Raw genomic sequence first — 20,968 nt, 5'->3', positions numbered from 1 at the left:
TGAGAAAGACAGAAGTCCCCTCCATAGGCTGCGCTGCGTGTATCTGCTCTGATGTGGTCTTGCATGGACAGCAGGAGAGCAACCTGGTCCATCATAGTCCCCTCCATGGGCTGCAGGGAAACGTCTGCCCTGCTTGACAGGGCTCTGGGTAATATAAAGCCCTGTTTTCAAAAGAAGGTCGGACCAGATGGTCTCCAGAGGTCCTTTCCAACCTAAGTTTTTTCTATAGTTCCGTGAATCTGCCTCTCTGATACTCAAACAGATAGGGGGAAACAGTCTAGGCAGGCTGTAGCACTGCTAGCAATTTCTTGAGAATAATAGTCCTGGCTCCTATAATCTGATCCATTCTTCAGAGCAAAATGACTACACTTTATTAAGAAGGAAACTGGAGGGGAGGGCAGTTCAGGAGAAAGCAGAGCCTGAGCTTTTCAGAGCGCGCAGCTCACTGTGAATTTGAACACGAGCATCCAGGAGTTGAACAGGTGAAGAAACTTAGGACAAAAAAAAAGGAATAAGGAGAGAAAAAGCAGTACTGCGTGAGTGTGCTATACACTTGGTATACTAAACAGTTTAGTAAGTATGAAGTGCATTCGTGTCGTGTGGTACAGCCTGTAGGGCAGAAGGACTCAAGGTGCTGAAAGTCTTCTCTGGTGGTGTGAATGGCCCTGGGTTATTGAGCGCAAGAAGAGAACTGTCTGAAAGTAACGGGACTCTGAGGAGGAAGGTATACCAGGAAATTCCTGAAAGTTTCAAAATCTGAGTTACCTGAAGAAGCAGATGCACCACTGCCCTCCCCTTAAATACCCAAGAGAAGAAAAGGAAGGAAAAAAAAGAGTTTGGAGCGTGTTTTAATACAGTCATTTGATCATAAAAAATAGGCCATTTAAACTCAGCAAGATGAAAGGCCTTTCTCCAAGTTGAAGATTTTTTGTTGTTATTTTTCATTGTTTCAGGGAAGTTGGAGTGTCTAAGCAGATGGATGTTTCCTGTGCCTTGGTCATCCATCAAGAAGTGCTTGGCATTGTGGTTGCTTTTCTTTTTTAGTATCATCTTTTTCTCCTGAAAGGAAAGTTAGTTCTGTCCTGAGATTGTTCTGGATCATTCCATTAGCTGACTACTGCAACTGGCAACATAATTTCTGAGTTAAGATGTTTTTTATTTCCACTGTAGTCTATAAAGGAAATTAAGGGCATCTCTAAAATGTCACTGTCATGTATTGCATGATATATACAGTATGTCAGGTTTCATTTTGAAGTATGACATGGAAAGGAAATTGTCAGAAAACCTGCATCTCTGCTTTAGTGTGACACTAATTCTGCCAGATCAAGTTATTACTGCAGCCAATATCTTTTTTTATATAGCTCTTAGATGCTTGTAGAAGATGACTGTTTTATAGAGGAGGTTTAATACCTTTATGCCTGGTTTAAGAAGGGGAACACTGATACAAAGAAGGGAAGTTACTTGCCCCTCATCACTCACAGAATCATTGACAGAACTAGGGTTAGCATCTGTGTCTTCATTAAGCGATAATTTAGTGATAAGTTTTCAAAAGTAGTGTAGTGTTTGGGAGAATCACAGACTGGCTGAGGTAGGAAGGGACCTCTGGAGGCACCTGGTCCCACCCCCGCCCAAGCAGGGACACCCAGAGCAGGCTGCCCAGGACCACGTCCAGGCATCTTTTGAAGATCTCCAAAGAGGAGACCCCACAGCCTCTCTGGGCAGCCTGTGCCAGGGCTCTCTCACCGACACACGCACACACAAAAAAGTGTTCACTGATGTTTAGACCAAACCTCCTGTGTTCCAGTTTGTGCCCATTGCCTCTTGCTCTAGCACTGGGCACCACTGAAAAGAGCCAGGCTCTGTCCTTTGTGTACCCTCCCTTCAGTCTGTTGTAGACTTTGATGAGATCTCCACCCCCATCTCCAAGCCTTTTCTTCTCCAGGGGGAAGAGACTCAGCTCTCACAGCCCTTCCTCATAGGAAAGGTGCTCCAGTCCCTTTGATCATCTTTGTGGCTTTTTGTTTGACTCTCTCCAGTTGTTCCATGTGTCCCTTGTACTGGGGGGGCCATAACTGGACCCAGCACTCCACGTATGGCCTCACCAGTGCTGAGTAGATGGGAGGGATTGCCTCCCTTGATCTGCTGACAACACTTGATCTATTGAAGCCCAGGACAGCAGTAGCCTTTCTTGTGGCAAGAGCACATTGCTAGCTTATGTTCAGCTTGGTGTCCACCAGGACTCTCAGGTCCTTCTCTGCAGAGCTGCTTTCCAGGTGGGTGGCCCGCACCAGGTCCTGGTGCCTGAGGTTGTTCCTCCCCAGGGGCAGGACTCCGCACTTCTCCGTGTTGACCTTCATGAGATCTTGTCAGCCCACCTCTCCACCCTGTGAGGGTCCCTGTGGATGACAGCATGGCCTTCTGGTGCATCTACCATTCCCCCTGGTTTTGTGTCACCTGCAGATTTACTGAGGGTACACTCTACCTGCATCATCTGGATTGTTAATGAAGATGTTAAACAGGGCTGGGCCTAATATTGACCATGGGGTACTCCTTTTGTTATTGGCCTCCAACTAGACTTTGCACCTTTGGATTAGACCATTCAGCCAGTTTTTGATCCACCTCACTGCTCACCCAGCAGCTTTGACAGCTTCTCTGTGAGAATCTTACGGGGGAAAGAGTCCTTACTGAAGTCTAGGAAGACAATATCCCCTGCTTCCCCCTCATCCATCAGGCTGGTGATTTCATTGCAGAAACTTAGCAAGTTGGTCAGCCATGACTGCCCTTTGATGAATTCATGCTGATTTCGGATGATATTCTTCTCCTTCATGTGCCTGGAAATGGTTTCCAGGATTAGCTGCTCCATCACTTTTCCAGGGATTGAGGTGAGGCTGACGAGCCTGTAGTTCCCTGAGTCTTTCTTCTTGCCATTTTTGATGGTAGGAGTGACTTTTTTTTTCTTCCAGTCTTCAGATACTTTTCCCTGTCACCATGATCTATCAAGGATTAAGAGTGGCCTTGCAGTGAGGGAGGTGAGATTGTTTTCCATTAAATACATCTGTTTTTTTCTCTTTAACATGAATATCGTATTACCTACAAAAAAAATTGTCTCCATATGTGTAATTGTCTCTATCCAGATTTTGATTATCCCAACTAAAGAAAATAGATTGCTTTGTGCCATTGTCTGTTTAACCAGCTGTAAGCCATGTTGGACAGATTGTATGGAATACTGATTAATGATGCGGGTTTTGGGTGATTAGTCAAGTGTGTAATGAGGTCCATAGCTTCCAGTGCATTGTAGAGATGCCATTGATCAATATAACCACACAATCTGTAGTGTCTCTTGTGAAGTAAATCCCAACTAGAGGGGAAAAGTGGTGTAGTCCCTGAAAAGCTGTGGCAACAGTACACAGCTGTGCTTATTTTTGTGGGATACTTAAATTTAATCGAAGGATTTGAGGCTTTTTCCCTTTTTTTTTTATTTTGTCCCTGTGATAAATTTGGGAGATTGTATTTCCACATGTGCTTTAAAAAGTGTTTCTTTCATATTCCCACCGTCAAAGGACAGGAGGCAGAATAGCTTGATGAATTTTGACAAAAAGCATGCTGTTTTATAAAGTGTTACTAGACCAAGCTGTCAAATATTGAAGATTGTATATGCTTGTTTTGTAGAATGTTGAATATATATTTTTATATGAAGTCAGCACTGGTCAAATACTGTCTTTTTCAGAGAATGCTGAAAATACAGAATACGTTTGACTCTCATATCACATTTTTATGTAGTAATTCTGCCACTGGAATGTTCCTTTTAATGCTATGTCCTGAACTGTCACCAACAGCTGCTCACTGCTTTGAGGCTATACAGAGTAAATTCAGATTGTAGAGCAGAATTGGTTCTTGTTTTCTTATGAATGAGCCTGCTTTTTTTTTTTAAGAGCAATAACATGAGGTGATTTATTTACTTACTACTATTGTTCTGTTAACATTTCTGTAAATATTTTTTCTAACTTACAGGTAGCAGCTCAATTCCAAATTTCTTTCATATCATGAAGCGACAGTTTACTGAGACAGAGTGGGGTGTAATCAAGTCTATGAATAATGAATGGATGCAGCTGGATATGTTTCATCGGCACTGGGTAATGTATTTCTTCTCTATTTAAAGACTGCAATACTATAACCTGCAAATTCTTCTTTTGTTATTATTTTCATTATGATAAAATTGTATACTTTTATAGGTACATAATCATATGGAGGTTATCTTTTATAATGTCAGAATAACTTGTAAGAACACTACTACAGATGACATTTCTAGGATTTATGACTAGTTTTAAACACACAGAGAACAAAGTAAAGGGTTCCTATCTATATGTGCCATTTAGTAATTCTAGTTGCCTGTTCATTGTTACGCAATAACTTAGGTAATAACAAGGCTGATAACTTTTTTTTTCTTGGTAACTGTGTCAGTCTACCCTCACATTTACAGTGGTTTAAGCCTTAAATATACATGGCCTACATTGTCTGCTCCAAAATAGTGTTTACAGAGAAGTTTGATTGACAACAGACAGTATGAACGGTCCATATTCTGAAAACAACATTTTATGTTATAGGCCCTAAAAGAAAGCTTTTTAAAGGCTATTGGAGTTGGAATTGGCTTTAACTTGCAAAGAATTGAATTTAATGTGTCTCCATTGCAACTGGAAATAGGGAAGGTGTATAAGGAGACACAAATGTTGCTGGATGGAGATAAAGAAGAAGAGTGGACTTTTGAGGTAAGAAATCTTCAAACTAATTTCTTTTTAATAATAATACCCAGTCTCAATGCCTTAATCAAATTGCACATTTGATGTCTTAATTGCAGCTTCACACCTTTATTTTGTATAACCACATTGCAAAGATACAAATTAAAGTAAAGGATATAAATCAGCAACATCTAAAAATATTTCTGATCACAGAAGCACCCCGGAGAGTATATTCATTATAATAGCTTTTTATTTTTTCTGTTCCTTGAGTACCTTTCTGGCACTCTAGGGAACATCCTAGAGCACACAGGAAGTGCAGTAAAGTGTATATTCAGGCCTGACTTCTGAATAGTGTCTAAAATTTTGAAGTTCTTCCTCAGTTAGTTGAGAATGAGACTAGCAATTGACTCCATTAGTTAGCATTTACGTTAAATGCTTGAAATGGAGAATGTGTCTTCAGCTCTTTGTTTGGTGTATGTGTCTTTCTCTACCTGCTTGTATAGACAATAAACAATGGGGTTTTGTGGGTTTGGAGTTAAGGTGTGCTGGCTGGCTGTTGTGTGTGGGAATTCATAGATGCAAAAAAAAAAAAAGCCTTTATTTGAAACATTAATTTGGGCTCAGTCTTCTATCTTGGGTGCAGGATTTTGTTTGGTTGTCATTTTGCTTGCTTGTTTTTTCTTTCTTGAAAGTTACTGAGACTTGCTAGTAAAACATCCATGAAAACGACCAATGGCATATAGTGTGGTTTGATGGGTGGGAAGAGAAAGAACTGATAGGTACTGTGATCTTACATTATTTAATTGTAGTAAGAATCCAAGTTACAAAAAAAAAAAAAAGAGCACCCCAGAGTGCTCTTTGTCTAGCACTGAACGGAAGAATTGCAAAAGACATTGTGATTTTAAAGTTTTTTATAAAGGGCATCTTGCTCCAGGTTGTCCTTATCTCTGTCTGCTCTAAGTTTGTGCAGCAGGCATATAGCTGACTGCCTACTGACTTTGCAATTCTATTTCACAAAACAGTCAAGCATGCTTTTCATTTGAGTACTCAGCTTCCAGTACACTTGGAAACGTTTACATTTTGAAAATGTGTACATTGTTGGACACAACTGTCCCAGTAGACCTTGTCAAAATAAGTTTTCTGGTACGTACTGGTTTTATGTAGTATACAAAGTACATTTATGATAGTAAAAAAATAAATAAACATATCAGTAACATTTAACTTGTGGCATAAGATGACCTTCACAGTTAATTTCTTTCAGCATTTCTAGTTACATTTGGATTTCTATTACTTTAAAAGTCTACCCATGCTAAATCAGTTCTCATACTAATATTGCCATGCTCTCTAGGAACTGAGCACATCATGAAATCCACCAGTGGGAATTACAGACTGGCAAAAAAAAAATCTTAGAAAAGATTGTGACATGCCTTATAATAGGACTGTTGTCTGTCTTAATGCTAACTGTATCATTGTCAAAGAAGCATCTATCTCTTTTGACTGACGTATGAATCTCCAAATTTTGGTCTTCAGTGGCATGCTGGTTGTTGATTGACTAAAATAGCTTGAAGTTGATAATGCAAATAACTCCCTGTATTACTTAAATGCTTTTTTTTCCCTTTATTAGTCGATAATTACTTCTAGAAGCTTAATTTAATTTTTGTCTGAGGAATGTCTCATCTCCCATGTTCACCTCCTACTTCCCAAGAGCACAGCCTTATAACTAGGCAGATTGTAGTATCTCAAAGAAAAGATTTATTATCAAGTTTAATTTAAAATATTAGCTCTGTTGGGTATAATTTCTTTTAAATATCAGCATTTATTAAAATGAAATTGGAAAAAAAATATCACTTTTTCAGTTACCTATCCCAGCCTAAAACTAGGCATCACTTTACATTTAAAAAACACTCAGGAGAAGAAAAAATCGTGTGTCCATTTTGTTACTTACAGAATTCTTATTTTTATTTGATTATTTGGCCTTGAACCAAACTATTGAAATAACTTGTTACCAGAAAACACTAATTTTGAGAAATATGGGGGAGTCATCCAAGGGGATGGGATTACCTTCAACTCTACTGGAGGTAATAGGACAAAGAGTAAAGTAGAACATCATTCAGAAACATTAAATTTTAAGATATGTCTGCTATCTGTGTTAAGTATGATTTGTTCATATAAGCAGTGTATGCTTTGCTCCTTTTAAAAAAGAATAACTTGTTTAGTAACAATTAAAAATACAGTAGTCAAGTGAAGAGCAATTTAGTATTTGTGTGAGGTTTTTAATTTAGCATGGAGTCATTACTCTTGATTTTTTTTTATTTTTAATATTATTATATTGAATAGTTCTTTATGCTCCAGTTAGTACTTCTGAAGAAAATAATCTTTCAGAATGAAGTACTAGTTAATATTAATAAAAGTGAAGGAAGTGGGTCGATAAAAATTTTGGTAATTTTTATAGTTTAAAGAGAAATATGTCTACAATATATATTTGTAGCAGACTTGTTCTATGGAAAAAAAAAACCACTACTGATATGCAAAAACTTAAGTGGATTTGTGACTTTTTAGTCACAATTTTGTTACTCAGGAATGATGGTTGGATAGCATTTACTGGAGCCTCTATTAAAGAATTTTAAATAGGGAGCAAACCAGATTCCCATCCCAGTTTTCATACAGGCAATTCGTACAGGAAGCTCCCATTTGTCCTTATCTTCAGTCAGCATTTGAGAATTACCTGACATCACTGCTGCTGCACAAATCATTGTTCACATTTTTTCACAGCAAATATTTGTTTGGCTTGTCTATATGCAAACACTTCCAGAACATGGATTTCAAACTGGAATTACCTGGGTCAATTAGAAGCATATTTGGTAATTGTTGTTGGCATGCAGCAGTAATGGAGTCTTTCACCCTCAGTGAGAGAAGTTCGTTCTGTTGTATTGTCAGGAATAAATAGGAATGAAAATTTTTGTTCCCAAGACTAGCTGATCCAACCAGATTTACACAGCAATCAATTCTGCTGGTTGGAGGTACAGTTTCCTCATAAGCTGTTCTGTTGAGTGAGCCCAGACTGATTTGAATCCCAGACACATCGTTCTGTTAAGCCTTTGAAGTGAGGTAATTATAATTCTCGTTGTGCCTTTAGCTGGAACAATTCAAGTAAGTTTGGTTCAGAGAAAAACAAGTTATGTTTTCTGTTTCACAGACAAAACAAATGTATCTTAACAAAACAAATCCTGTGCCTCAGGGGAGTTCCTGTACTGTCCTTTTTGTTTCCTATGCTACTCTTTCGGTTAATCTTCTATTTCTGTGCAAGAAGTTGAATTTGATTTGTAAGATGGTGTATGGATATGAATATGGAAGCTGGTTGGTTTTTTTGGTCTCTCTGCTGCATTATCTCCATAACGTAAGGGTTTTGCTGCTGTTAGCAGGAGTCAGGAAAGGTCTCCTTCCCTTCTGTGTTTGTTCTGGGCTTACATTTCTCCAAAGCAGTGAAGGGCCTAGTTTGTTACGTTTTGTTATAAGATGCTGGGAACTGTTTTGTGGTCTTGAATGTACTGAGGACATGTGAAGTAAATGACAAGGAGCCTCCTGCATTGGGTGGGGTCTGCAGGAGAATGGTCCCCCTTACCTAAAAAGTCACCTCCTGTTAAACGATGCTTTGAGCTGACAGAAAATGATTTTGTTGACAATATGTAAGAGACTTTACATTATATACATTTATAGTTGCACAAACAATAACTAATACAAATATTCACTCTATAAATGCAGGTTTCTGTGCATTTAGCTTAAAGCTGTAACACAGTTGTTTCCAGACTTTTAGCTGCAGATGTAGGCCACTATGTGCTGTGCTGTGTGCACAGTCTCATCAGTCTTCAACCTCTGGGACAGGCAAAAATTGAGGAAAAAAAGGTGGGGAGTGATTAAAGTGATAAAAACTGGATGTGGTGATTTTTCCATGTAGACAAGCACAGCACATTGCCATCCTGGAGCTATATAAATTGTTTGCCAACACTTGATAAAACATCTGACAGGCAATTTTTTGTTGCTTTTTGAATAAGTTGCAGGAATGTGTTATGTGTACGGATGATGAGGTAGCATTTTTATCCTTGGCTCATTTTCAGTCTTGTGACATATTAAGGGAGTAGAAAACTTACTAAAATACTTCATAGCAAGTACAACTATAGCTTTTGCAATTATGAGAGATACAGTTTACGCTGCAGGTTTGTTGGCATTTCCTATGGGCATCAAATATTTCTCCTGATACAAAGTTAAAGTAATCAATCATTTTCTTAGTAGCACTTTGCAGAAAGACTAAGCAACATGAGCTTGATATTTTGGTTTTAAATGAGTGACAGAGACAAAGTTTGCTGCTAAATCAATCAAATACATGCAACTCAGGTGCTGAAGTGATTAAAGTAAAAACACACTTGTACTCCCACACCAGCACGTATCTGCCAAGACACCCACATCTTTGCCAGTAAAGTCCCCCAGCCTTAGAGTTGTGCTACTACACATGAGTAGAGCAGCTGCTGTCTTGGGTGAGCTGGGCTGCGTAGATCTGAGCTGAGCATCTTGGCACCTGTTCTATATACAAGGCTACTGGGGAATCATAGAAATTGTATCCTTGCAGTTGAAATCTTTGAAAATGCTATATAGCAGATGAGCTGTAGGAAGCCTGAGGCAGACTGACAGCATTATTTTAGAAGACATTTTGCTTAGATAAAATTAAAAAAAAAAAAAAAAGCAGACAACAACCTGCCAGAAGAATGGGAGGACATCGTGATGCTTTCTTCATATAACATAGTGCGTTGGAGTATTTCCTGAGGAAGTGGAAATGGTTCAGTCATACACCCCCAGAGAGCAACCAGACTAGTAGCTGATATTCAGATTAATGGTGACACCTAAATTGTTCATTTTTCTAGGTAAAATTCTTGCCTTCAAGAATTCTTCTATTCTTGATTTCCATTTTAGAAAGGTTGTGCAGAAACGACGTGAAAAGTTTTGGATACAGAACCAAAGGAAACATTTTTTCCTTCATTTAAAAAAAAAAAAAAAGCCAACAGTTATGACTTGACCATAGGATAAACATTATTCAGAAATAATAATATATAAAAGCAGATTCTTCTGAAATAAATTGTTTAGGATGAATTGTTAGTCTTTCTGAGGAGGAGGAGGACTTTTAAACAAAATCATTAGATTATATATATACTATTATAAAATATAGCTATTATGTTTAAAAATAGATTTTTTTTGTGTGTGGAAAATTGATTTGCGTTAACACAGAGCAGTGCTCAGACTGTCGTGTCAGAAATCGTCATTGTGGTCTTATATGATGCCTGAAGCCAAGAGTGAGAGTCATTCATTTAAGTTTATGCTTACGTTGTTGCTGTTCCTAATACCCTCTAGAGAACATTCACAGTTCATCTCATCAAAAACAGATGGTTAAAATAGGTTGTATGTCTTGTGACTTAGAATGGACTGATAAAGGAAGACTAAAGTCACAAACCTGCATGTATAAGTCTACAAAGGGGTGAGGTGATGCTAACCTATAGTAACTAGTTCAGCCCGGCTAACTGGATTTGTGTCCTTGAGCTCTCCAACAAACCTGCTAAGAAGGACTATTGCTTTCTGAATGTCATTATTTTAAAGTATTTTAAATAATGCTTTGGTGTTGTTCTGAACCATATTCTGACCGTGCATATAGTCTTTGATGGAAACAAGAGTAAAGGAAATGCTTCTACATTGCTGTTTTTCATCTCTACTAGGAAACCCGGTTAGATGACTATCATCACGTTGCAGTAGCTCTTGGGAAGCAGGAGGGATTTGGACAGCAACATTCTGATGTAAGAAATTAAGAAATGTTTGCAGGTCTTGGTAACTAATCACTTGAACCGTAAGCTTAGCCTGATGCTTTATTTAACAGTCTATTGTCTCAGGTGTAGGTCCAAGGAAAAGAAAGCTTACCTTAACCACGGTGTTAACCAGGTTGTTCACTGGACTGTTACCTTTATTCCTATTGTGCCTATTTCAGAAAAGGGCTTGGGAGGACTTTGTTTAAAGAAATACTGTGTAGATGTTATTTAGAAGAGGCACTTAGAGCCTCTGTAAGATTCATGCAACTGTACTATTTACCTTGCTGGAATTACACATGGAGGTAGCATACAGCAGACTGCACAGTAACACAAGCTCAGAAAAACAAGCCTTTTTTTCTTTGAAATATAAATTTTCTTGAAGTGATGAAACTAATGGAGAGATCATGACTCAGTTATCTCCAGTATCTGAGCTTAATCTGGGTTTAACACTAGGAATTTTGAGTTGATTGTTACAGCTTTTGTTCTTAAGTAGCATGAGTTTCTGGGAGGAGACTGAGTGCATGCACAACCCCAGTGATTGCTGGTTTTAAAAGGCATAGGAGTAGGCATTCCTCTATTAGAATAAATCCTGATGCTATCGTCTCAGATAATCATGTCTGCTGTAGAATGAAGTAGTTTGTTTTTCCTTTTTCTGGATTTAAACATTCATTCTGTGGTGTTTGCAGGACTCCCTGTGCCTTGTTCTCTCAGGTTTCTGACCTGAGTCTCTAAGAAAAACTTGCTTTTTCTGTGTGCCTTACTACATGTTTCTATTAGTTAATGTATAGCCTAAATTAGAGACAGTGACATTGGTCTTAACTGTAATACTTTCTCATTCAGTAACAATATGCAGTTTAAACTGGACAGGGAAGGTTGCAGGAAGAAAAATTGAGATACACTAATTCATGTAAAATTGTGTTTTATGTAGGTGTGTTCCACGGAACCTAATCAGCCGCAGTTTACATTATTGACTTTTGAAGATTTAGTCACGTCTGGTATTCCAATCGCACCTGAGGATTCTGCATATTGGGATAACTTTTGTTCTAAGCAGGAGAGTCCAGTGAAACAGAGTTCACATTCAAGATAAGAACGCTTACAAGCGGCGGTAAGGGGGAGGGAAGAAATTGTCAAAGCTCTCATGCTGTTCTTCAGGTTGTGGGAATATGTGTATACGTGTATAAATGAAATGCGTTTTTCTTTATTTAAAATATTTCCTTATTTAATAGTCTGATATTCACCTTTTCAAAATTGACATTCTTTATCAATATTTTAAAAAAGATGCGTGTTTCCTCGCTGAAGGAATTCTGAGTGAAGTCTAAGCTGATCACATGTTTCTTTGCTTCTCCATGCTGTGGCTTGGGTTGGAAGGGACCTTAAAGACCACATAGTTCCAATCCCCTGACATGGGCAGGAACACCTCCCACTAGACCAGGTTCAAAGCCCCATCCAGCCTGGCCCCGAACACTTCGAGAGATGGGGCATCCACAGCTTCTCTGGGCAACCTGTTCCAGGGCCTCACCACCCTTACAGGAAAGAATTTCTTCCTAATATCTAATCTAAATCTATCATCTTTTAGCTTAAGAACATTCCCCCTTGTTCTATCATTATCTATCTGAGTAAAGAGTCTCTCTCCATGCTTTTTGTAAGACCCCTTTATATATTGAAATGCCGCAGCAAAGTCGAAGTCTCCCTGCAGCCTTTTCTCCAGGCTGAACATCCCCCCTTCTCTCAGCCTTTCTTCATAGGAGAGGTGCTTCAGCCCTCTGATCATCTTTGTAGTCCTCCTCTGGACCTGTTCTAACAGATCCACATCCATCTTGTGCTGCGGCCTCTAGGCCTGGATGCAGCACTCCAGGTCAGCCCTCAGAAGGGCAGAGTACAGGGGGACAATCACCACCTTCCACCTGCTGGCCACTCCTTTGTTGATGCAGCCCAGGATGCAGTTGGCCTTTGAGGCTGCAAGCACCCACTGCTGGCTCATGTTGAGCCTTTCGACCACGAGAACCCCCAGGTCTTTCTCTCCAGGGCTGTTCTCCATGAGTTCTTCTCCCAGCCTGTACTCATGTCTGAGATTGCCTCATCTCAGGTGCAGCACCTTGCACTTGGACTTGTTGAACCTCATTAGGTTGTCATGGGCCCACTTCTGCAGACTGTCCAGATCCCTTTGAGTGGCATCCCTTACTTCTTTGGTATCAACTGCACCACTCAGCTTGGTGTCATCTGCAAACTTGACAAGGGCGCACTCGATCCCATTGTCCATGTTGCTAATAAAGAGATTAAACAGCACTGGTCCCAAGACAGACCCCTGAGGGACACCACTTGTCACTGGCCTCCACCAGGGCATAGAGCCATTCACCACTACTCTCTGGGTGTGGTCATTGAGCCAATTTCTTATCCACCAGATGGTCCACCCTTTATATCCTTCCAATTTAGAGATCATGATGTTGTGTGGGACCGTGTTACATACAGTTACACCCCTTCCCCCTCCAAATCTAGTTTAAAGAGAGCTGTCTTGGGCAGAGTGACCACGAAATGGTTCAGTTCTCTATTCTTGGCGAAGTCAGGAAGGGGACCAGTAAAACCGCTGTCTTGGACTTCCGGAGGGCTGACTTTGAGCTCTTCAGGACACTGGTTGGCAGAGTCCCTTGGGAGGCGGTTCTGAAGGGCAAAGGAGTCCAGGAAGGCTGGGCACTCCTCAAGAAGGAAATCTTAATGGCTCAGGAGCGGTCTGTCCCCACGTGCCCAAAGACGAGCCGACGCGGAACTAGACTGGCCTGGCTGAGCAGAGGGTTGTGGCTCGAGTTTAGGAGAAAAAGGAGGGTTTATAATGATTGGAAAAGAGGGCAAGCTACACAGGAGGACTATAAGGATGTTGCGAGGCTGTGGCAGGGACAAAATTAGAAAGGCCAAAGCTCATCTGGAGCTCAATCTCGCTACTGCCGTTAAAGATAACAGAAAATGTTTTTACAAATACATCAACACAAAAAGGAGGACTAAGGAGAATCTCCATCCTTTACTGGATGTGGGGGGAAATTTAGTTACAAAAGATGAGGAAAAGGCTGAGGTGCTTAATGCTTTCTTTGCCTCAGTCTTTAGCGGCAAGACCGGTTGTTCTCTAGATACCTGGTACCCTGAGCTGGTGGAAGAGGATGGGGAGCAGGATGTGGCCCTCACTATCCATGAGGAAATGGTTGGCGACCTGCTACAGCACTTGGATGTACACAAGTCGATGGGGCTGGATGGGATCCACCCGAGGGTACTGAGAGAACTGGCGGAGGAGCTGGCCAAGCCACTTTCCATCATTTATCGGCGGTCCTGGCTATCAGGGGAGGTCCCAGTCGACTGGCAGCTAGCATACGTGACGCCCATCTACAAGAAGGGCCGGAGGGTAGACCCGGGGAACTGTTAGTTTGACCTCAGTGCCAGGGAAGCTCATGGAGCAGATTATCTTGAGGGTCATCACGCGGCACTTGCAGGGCAAGCAGGCGATCAGGCCCAGTCAGCATGGGTTTATGAAAGGCAGGTCCTGCTTGACGAACCTGATCTCCTTCTATGACCAAGTGACGCGCTTGGTGGATGAGGGGAAGGCTGTGGATGTGATCTACCTTGACTTCAGTAAGGCTTTTGACACCGTTTCCCCCCAACATTCTCCTCAAGAAACTGGCTGCTCGGGGCTTGGACTGGCGTACGCTTTGCTGGGTTAAAAACTGGCTGGATAGCTGGGCCCAGAGAGTTGTGGTGAATGGAGTCAAATCCAGTTGGAGGCCGGTCACTAGTGGTGTCCCCCAGGGCTCAGTGCTGGGGCCGGTCCTCTTTAATATCTTTATCGATGACCTGGATGAGGGAATCGAGTGCACCCTCAGTAAGTTTGCAGACGACACCAAGTTAGGTGCGTGTGTCAATCTGCTCGAGGGCAGGAAGGCTCTGCAGGAGGATCTGGATAGGCTGGAGCAATGGGCTGAGGTCAACGGCATGAAGTTCAACAAGGCCAAGTGCCAGGTCCTGCATCTGGGACACAACAACCCCAAGCAGAGCTACAGGCTGGGAGATGAGTGGCTGGAAAGCTGCCTGGCCGAGAAGGACCTGGGAGTACTGGTTGATAGGCAGCTGAATATGAGCCAGCAGTGTGCCCAGGTGGCCAAGAAGGCCAACAGCATCCTGGCTTGCATAAGAAGCAGTGTGGCCAGCAGGTCTAAGGAGGTGATTGTCCCCCTGTACTCGGCTCTGGTGAGGCTGTACCTCGAGTACTGTGTTCAGTTTTGGGCCCCTCGCTACAAGAAGGACATGGAGGTGCTCGAGAGAGTCCAGAGAAGGGCAACGAAGCTGGTGAGGGGTCTGGAGAGCAAGTCTTACGAGGAGCGGCTGAGGGAGCTGGGGTTGTTTAGCCTGGAGAAGAGGAGGCTCAGGGGAGACCTCATCGCTCTCTATAGGTACCTTAAAGGAGGCTGTAGAGAGGTGGGGGTTGGTCTGTTCTCCCACGTGCCTGGTGACAGGACGAGGGGGAATGGGCGAAAGTTGCGACAGGGGAGGTTTAGATTGCATATTAGGAAGAACTTCTTTACTGAAAGGGTTGTTAGGCATTGGAATGGGCTGCCCAGGGAAGTGGTTGAGTCGCCATCCCTGGAGGTCTTTAAGAGACGTTTAGATGTAGCCCTTAGTGATATGGTTTAGTGGAGGACTTGTTAGTGTTAGGACAGGTTGGGCTAGATGATCTTGGAGGTCTCTTCCAACCTAGACCATTCTGTGATTCTGTGAAAGCCCTGCTAATGAGTCGGGCTAGCTTGCTGCCCAAAATGCTGTTGTCCTACTTGGTCAGGTGCACCCCATCATATGTTACCATGTCCAGTCTTTCAAAATCACACCTGAGATCACAGAACCCAAAACCCTGAACATGGCACCAGCTACACAGCCTCCTCTTCTCCAGGCTAAACAACCCCAGCTCCCTCAGCCGCTCCTCATAAGACTTGTTCTCCAGACCCCTCACCAGCTTCGTTGCCCTTCTCTGGACTTGCTCTAGCACCTCCATGTCCTCTCTCTAGTGAGGGGCCCAAAACTGAACACAATACTCGAGGTGCGGCCTCACCAGAGCCATCAGAGAATCACCGCTTTTTTGTTCCTTCTAACTTGTTTACTTTCCTCATGGCTTCATCATCAGGAGTCCGATGTTATCACCAACCACTTGATCAGGTGCACCCCATCATATGTCACCATGTCCAGTCTTTCAAAATCACACCTGAGATCACAGAACCCAAAACCCTGAACATGGCACCAGCTACACAGCCAGTCATTCACCTGGTCTGTATGCCGCCTCCTCCTTGGGTCCCAGTCTCCAACAGGGAGGACTGAGAACACTACTTGTGCTCCTGATCCCTTCAGCATCTTTTCAAGGAACATAAAGTCCGTTTTGATGTTTTGGAGTCTCCTTGTCGCACCGTCAGTTGTCCCTGCGTGAAAGAACAGGAACGAGTGATCAGCCAGGTGCTGGCCAACGCCTGAGCAATCCAGCAGCAACCTTGTTTTTAATAGAGTCCCAAAGCTTGACCCCAATTTGGTCCCATGTTTCGGGATCATAAACTGTCTGATTCATAATAGAGGGGTCATTCATAGTAGCCCATACAAGCATTTGCTGCAAGGCTGCAGAGGGGACAGTTTTTCCCTGTTTTTTTTTTGAGAATAAGCTGGAAAGTTCCCAGGATATTCTTTGTTTCTAAGGCCATATGATTCCCCATGGTGCGCAACTGCTTACCTTCAGCCAGTGAGAGGTAATTGTGTGCGTGGGTACACTTCTCTCAGCACAATGCTTCTTTCAGCTCGCTGGGTTCGGCAAAACCTATCTTCGTGAGGCAATCAGTGTCCCTGTCCCGTTAGCCTGTCCCTGTTCATCATTTTTTGTTTTTGTCCCTGTTCTGTTAGCTGGTCCCTGTTCAGGTGCCATTTGTGGTGAAACAATCACAGGAACACCTGAGTACGTTTAGGGATCAATAACAACCTTACTGAGGACAGGCTCCCTTCCTTTATACCATTGGCTCTGCAAGGGGTGCTTTCACACGAGCTACTCATTGGTTAACAACTTCGCCCAGCAACAGCAAACATTTAGCAACTTCCATGTCTTAATGGTTGGAGAACAAGCAATTTGAGACAGGAGGGTGGCTCCTGAATCACCCTTCTTTGTTCCTTCTAACTGGTTTACATTCCTCCTGGCCTCCTCATCAGGAGTCCGATGTTACCACCAAGCACGGGGCTTGTCGACCCCCATGGCGATACTCCCACATCTCCCCCTTCTTCATTAACAAAGAAAGCACGATTAACACAAATTAAGACACAGAGAAAAACTACCAGACATACTAATCCTATCTTTAACAAACTTTGTAACCACATCCCTGGGAGAGGCAGGCACCGAGTGCCGCCGAGCGGGGGGGCTCTGGCTGCCCCTCCAGCTCCTGGAGCTCCATACGTTTTTTGTTTGAGCTGGAATCCAAACCGTGGAGGAGAGTGCTGTGATCATGTTAAGGCAGATGATGAGAAGGACAGACGGACCCATCGTGCTGACACCCATCTAGGACCAGCTCCTGTTGAAACAAAAGCATAACCTCAGCCCCAAGTTGTTAGAGAGCAGGGCCCTTCCCATTGATTGGTGCTTTTTTTTTTTTTTTTTTACGATGATTTGTGCCCTTTCTTTAACTGAGTTTAAGGTATTATGATTAAAATGTTTGTGAATTGGAGGACCTTCATCTGTCCACGATTTTAAAAATTAAGAACATAGCATGTTTTACGTATCCTTTCCTGGGGGGTCACACCCCTACTCCCCCTTTTTTTGTTTTAGAAGCATAGCTTTTAGGGTACCATGGGCCCGTTCAATAATTGCTTGACCTGTGGGGAAAATGAGGTATACCCCTCAGACATTGAATGCCCCACTGTTGAAAAAAGGAGTGGGTTGTGTGGGCCACATATCCTGGCCCGTTATCTGTTTTAATCGTTTTTGGGACTCCTAATGTCGCAAAAGCTGACAGAAGATGTTTACACACATCCTTTGTCTTTTCTCCTGCATGGACAGATGCAAAAATACAGGCAAAAAAGGTATCAATTGAAACTGCAAAGTTCCGAATTCTGGCAAATGTTTAATAAACAATCCTTTACGTCTATTACTATTAATATCCATGACTGGGGGAGCATAGTTGGAGATGGCAATCCTCGTTGAACTGCTCCCATATCTTTCATGACTTCATTTTTCTCAAATCATGTAACGGTCTCTGTTATAAATTACTCTTTAGCCAGAAAGAACTTATAGTAAGTCGATTAGTTTATTGAGTAAGCGATCAGCAAGCAAAACAGCGCTGGGCGGCTGGGGAGTCCATGCTCCTCCAAACGGCGCGCACCCTCCCCCTTTCGCAGTCCCCTTTTATATCACCAGGTTCTTCTGGGGTTACATGCCCCTTTCAAGTACTGCGGCTGCATCGATTGTTGCTAGGGGGTCGTCTCTGTCCCTCTGGTGGTCGCGCGGATGAAGGCAGTAGTCTTCCTCTGCTTAGTTTGCAGCGTTTCTCCTCCTTATTTGGTCATCTTAGTTTTTCTTAAGATAGGGCAGTGGGTTATCGGGTTGGCAATTGTACTTTTTACACAAAGTTCTCTCAACCGTATATCCGAGACATCAACAGGCAGGATGTCTCAAGGTTTTTACCGCCGCTTGAGCAACTCCTTTTGTTCCCTTCTTAATATAGCCATGAAAAATAATGAACAAACATTTCTTATACATCACAGTCTCCACTTTCCATTCCTTTTTGTGATTACCCAGGTCATCGGGGGGCATAACAGCAAAGGCCTGCGATGGCAGTAGCGGTGGGTGGGCCGATGGCGTAGCAGGTGGATCAGTGGACAAGCCCGCAGCTTCCTCACTATCTGGCAAGCCACATGTTTCTGACTGTGGTCCCACATGGCTCTTTAAGGCCTCAGAGATTGCTGGCCAGGGGCTGAGCAATCCAGCCACAACCTTGTCGTTTTTAGTAGCAGAATCCCAAAGTTTGACCCCAATTTGGTCCCATGTTTCAGGATCGTAAACTGTCTTATTCGTAACAGAGGGGTCATTCATGGTAGCCCATACAAGCATTTGCTGCAAGGTTGCAGAGGGCACAGTTTTTCCCTGTTTTTTTTTTGAGAGTAAGCTGGAGGGTTCCCAGGACATTCTTTGTTTCTAAGGCCATATGATTCCCTATGGTGCGCAACTGCTTAGGTGTCCCCACGTGAAAGAACAAGAACAGGTGATAGTCCTCCAGCTTGACCAAGCTCAGAAGCCTCCTTGCGATGTCACGACTGTGGGCCCCAGGCAGGCAGCAAACCTCTCTTGAGAGATTGTCTGGGCGGCAAATGGGCACCTCAGTGCCTCTCAGAGAGGAATCTCCAATTACCAGCACCCTCCGTGCTTTTTTTGTGGCACTGGTTTTTATACACATGGTTTGCTGGTCCACCTTTTTGCAGTTGCCCTTTCCTGGGTCTTGCCCATTACCACTGTTGTTATTGACACCCTCTCCTTTTTTCAGCCCCAGAGCATCCTATCTGTTGTGTAGGGGCAATTCAGGAACGAGGGGGAGATTCCTCACTCTGCTCCGAGCGGAGACGAGGGTTCAGCCTCCCTTGTTTTCCGAGTAGATTAGGAACTTGAAGTGTCAAAACTGTTTTCAAGACAATTTTGCAGTTACATGACAAGAGACTGGTGCCATTTGATGTGAAAATATGCAGTTTTGAGTAGTGGATTATATGAATTCACTCAGGTGTTCACAAAGCCTGTAAACCTATGCAAAACATATCTTGTTACTATATTATGGAATCAATTGCACTGATGTTAATCAAATGCTGCTCTGGTCCTACTCAAACAAGAAATGTTAGATATATCAGCAGAAGTAGTGTAAATATGGTTGTAATTTATAGGTTCCTGGAAACGCACAGGCAACAATTTGCATTCAAACAATCATCTTTACCTAAGACATTGCAATAAAACCATGATCTGCAAAGAAAAGCAAGATTGGAAGGAAAAAGTAGTTCCTCAAGTGAGCATAACTTGTCTTTTGTGGAGCTTTACATGACCATAGCTCTACAGTTGGCAAAGAAGATGGAGCAGTGTTTGGGCAAAATTGATACAACTAAGTCTAAAACAGTGATTTAGACTTTTCTTCCTTAACTGCTGCCTAAATCTACCTGTGACTGGACATGGTAGTGACCTGGGTATGTTCCTCCCATGTACAGATATTTTAGATTGTTGTACACTGTATTAAAAATGTTGGTATGAAAATCTATTCTGAATTCCTCTCAAAAGAGCTAACATTTAATTATTTTTTAACACATTTTTTGTAATGTGTTGTGGTATCTTCTTGTGCTGTCCCTACAGTTTTTTTTTTTTACAGCAAGATACAAAGTATAATTCCTGTTTCTGCTAAGATGGAGTTTAATTTCTTCATGGAAATAAAAAGTGCATTTTATGGTTGTGTTCTGATTTTGTGTTGTCTATTTATGGCTCTACATTTCTGAGTTATTTTTTTTTCTCTTGCTGGTTTTTAGATCCAGACGTGTGGGATTACTGAAACACTTGTCTAATACTCTTGTTATTTCTGAAACAATTTATGGGAACACAAAACTGCATGCTCCTAGAGACATCTTTTAGATTAACCAAAAAATGAAGGTCTGGACCAGTTGTCCATTCTGTGGCATTCTTGTAATACTGGGTGTGTTCAAGTCTTTTCCAGGGCAAAGATACTCCCTGTTTTTTTCCTGCAATTTTAATTTAATAAAGTGCAACCTGGTTTCTTGACATAAACTATAACATAACATTATTGTATTCTACATTAGAGAGAGTCATTTGGTCTAAATTACAAAAATAATGTGATATTAAAGGCATGTAGGAAGATACATATTTTAAAATAAAAGAGGCCACTGTTGCATAGTGGCACTTATTAATACATGTGAGGAAATTTCTGAAGAATTTTGTTTGAAACTGTGTTGTGGAACACAAAGGTTCTTGTAGTAGGACCTCAGTCTCACCAAAAAAAAACAACTTTGGATTTATAAGTGATGTAAACAGTAAATAATGCAGATTTCAGTTGAAATGCATCTTTGATCCTTGAACATTTAGAGGTACCCAGATACTTTTATTTCTCCTTTACAAAGCAGTAAATGAGTGCTGCCATATGGCAAGGTGCCGGGAGAACCTGCCCAGTAGCCACCACAAGGCCACTGAGGTTTTATTTGAGTTGGGTTTTGAAGACTTAGCAACAGCAACCACACTGAGGTTAACTTTACCCTTGTTTGTAAAGTTCATGAATAAGCTGATGTATCAGCTCCATCCTGTTTCCTCATCTGTCAGTTTGGCTGGCGCTGTGCCCTCAGTCTCGCAGCCCC

At 42.1% G+C, this 20,968-nt stretch overlaps 1 protein-coding gene across 3 annotated transcripts in view; it reads left to right on the top strand.

Moving 5' to 3' along the window:
* The window catches only part of AASDHPPT (aminoadipate-semialdehyde dehydrogenase-phosphopantetheinyl transferase), a 164,400-nt gene that overhangs the window by 16,656 nt on the left and 126,776 nt on the right, over positions 1-20,968 (top strand). For 2 of the 3 annotated variants that reach the window (XM_066989840.1, XM_066989839.1), the window contains exons 3-7: positions 4,012-4,133; positions 4,605-4,766; positions 10,496-10,573; positions 11,511-14,759; positions 15,654-20,066. In XM_066989840.1, coding sequence (XP_066845941.1) covers positions 4,012-4,133; positions 4,605-4,766; positions 10,496-10,573; positions 11,511-11,669 — 521 coding nt within the window. In that variant the 3' untranslated portion in view covers positions 11,670-14,759; positions 15,654-20,066. Of the gene's footprint in view, positions 1-4,011; positions 4,134-4,604; positions 4,767-10,495; positions 10,574-11,510; positions 14,760-15,653; positions 20,067-20,968 lie in introns of those variants that run through there. The other variant, XM_013199087.3, reaches the window with a different exon arrangement.

Source organism: Anser cygnoides, chromosome 1, assembly GCF_040182565.1.
Source record: "Anser cygnoides isolate HZ-2024a breed goose chromosome 1, Taihu_goose_T2T_genome, whole genome shotgun sequence".
Classification (NCBI taxonomy): Eukaryota; Metazoa; Chordata; class Aves; order Anseriformes; family Anatidae; genus Anser; species Anser cygnoides.
The sequence above is the reverse complement of the archived record's forward strand: the minus strand, read 5'-3'. Positions and strand labels throughout refer to the sequence as shown.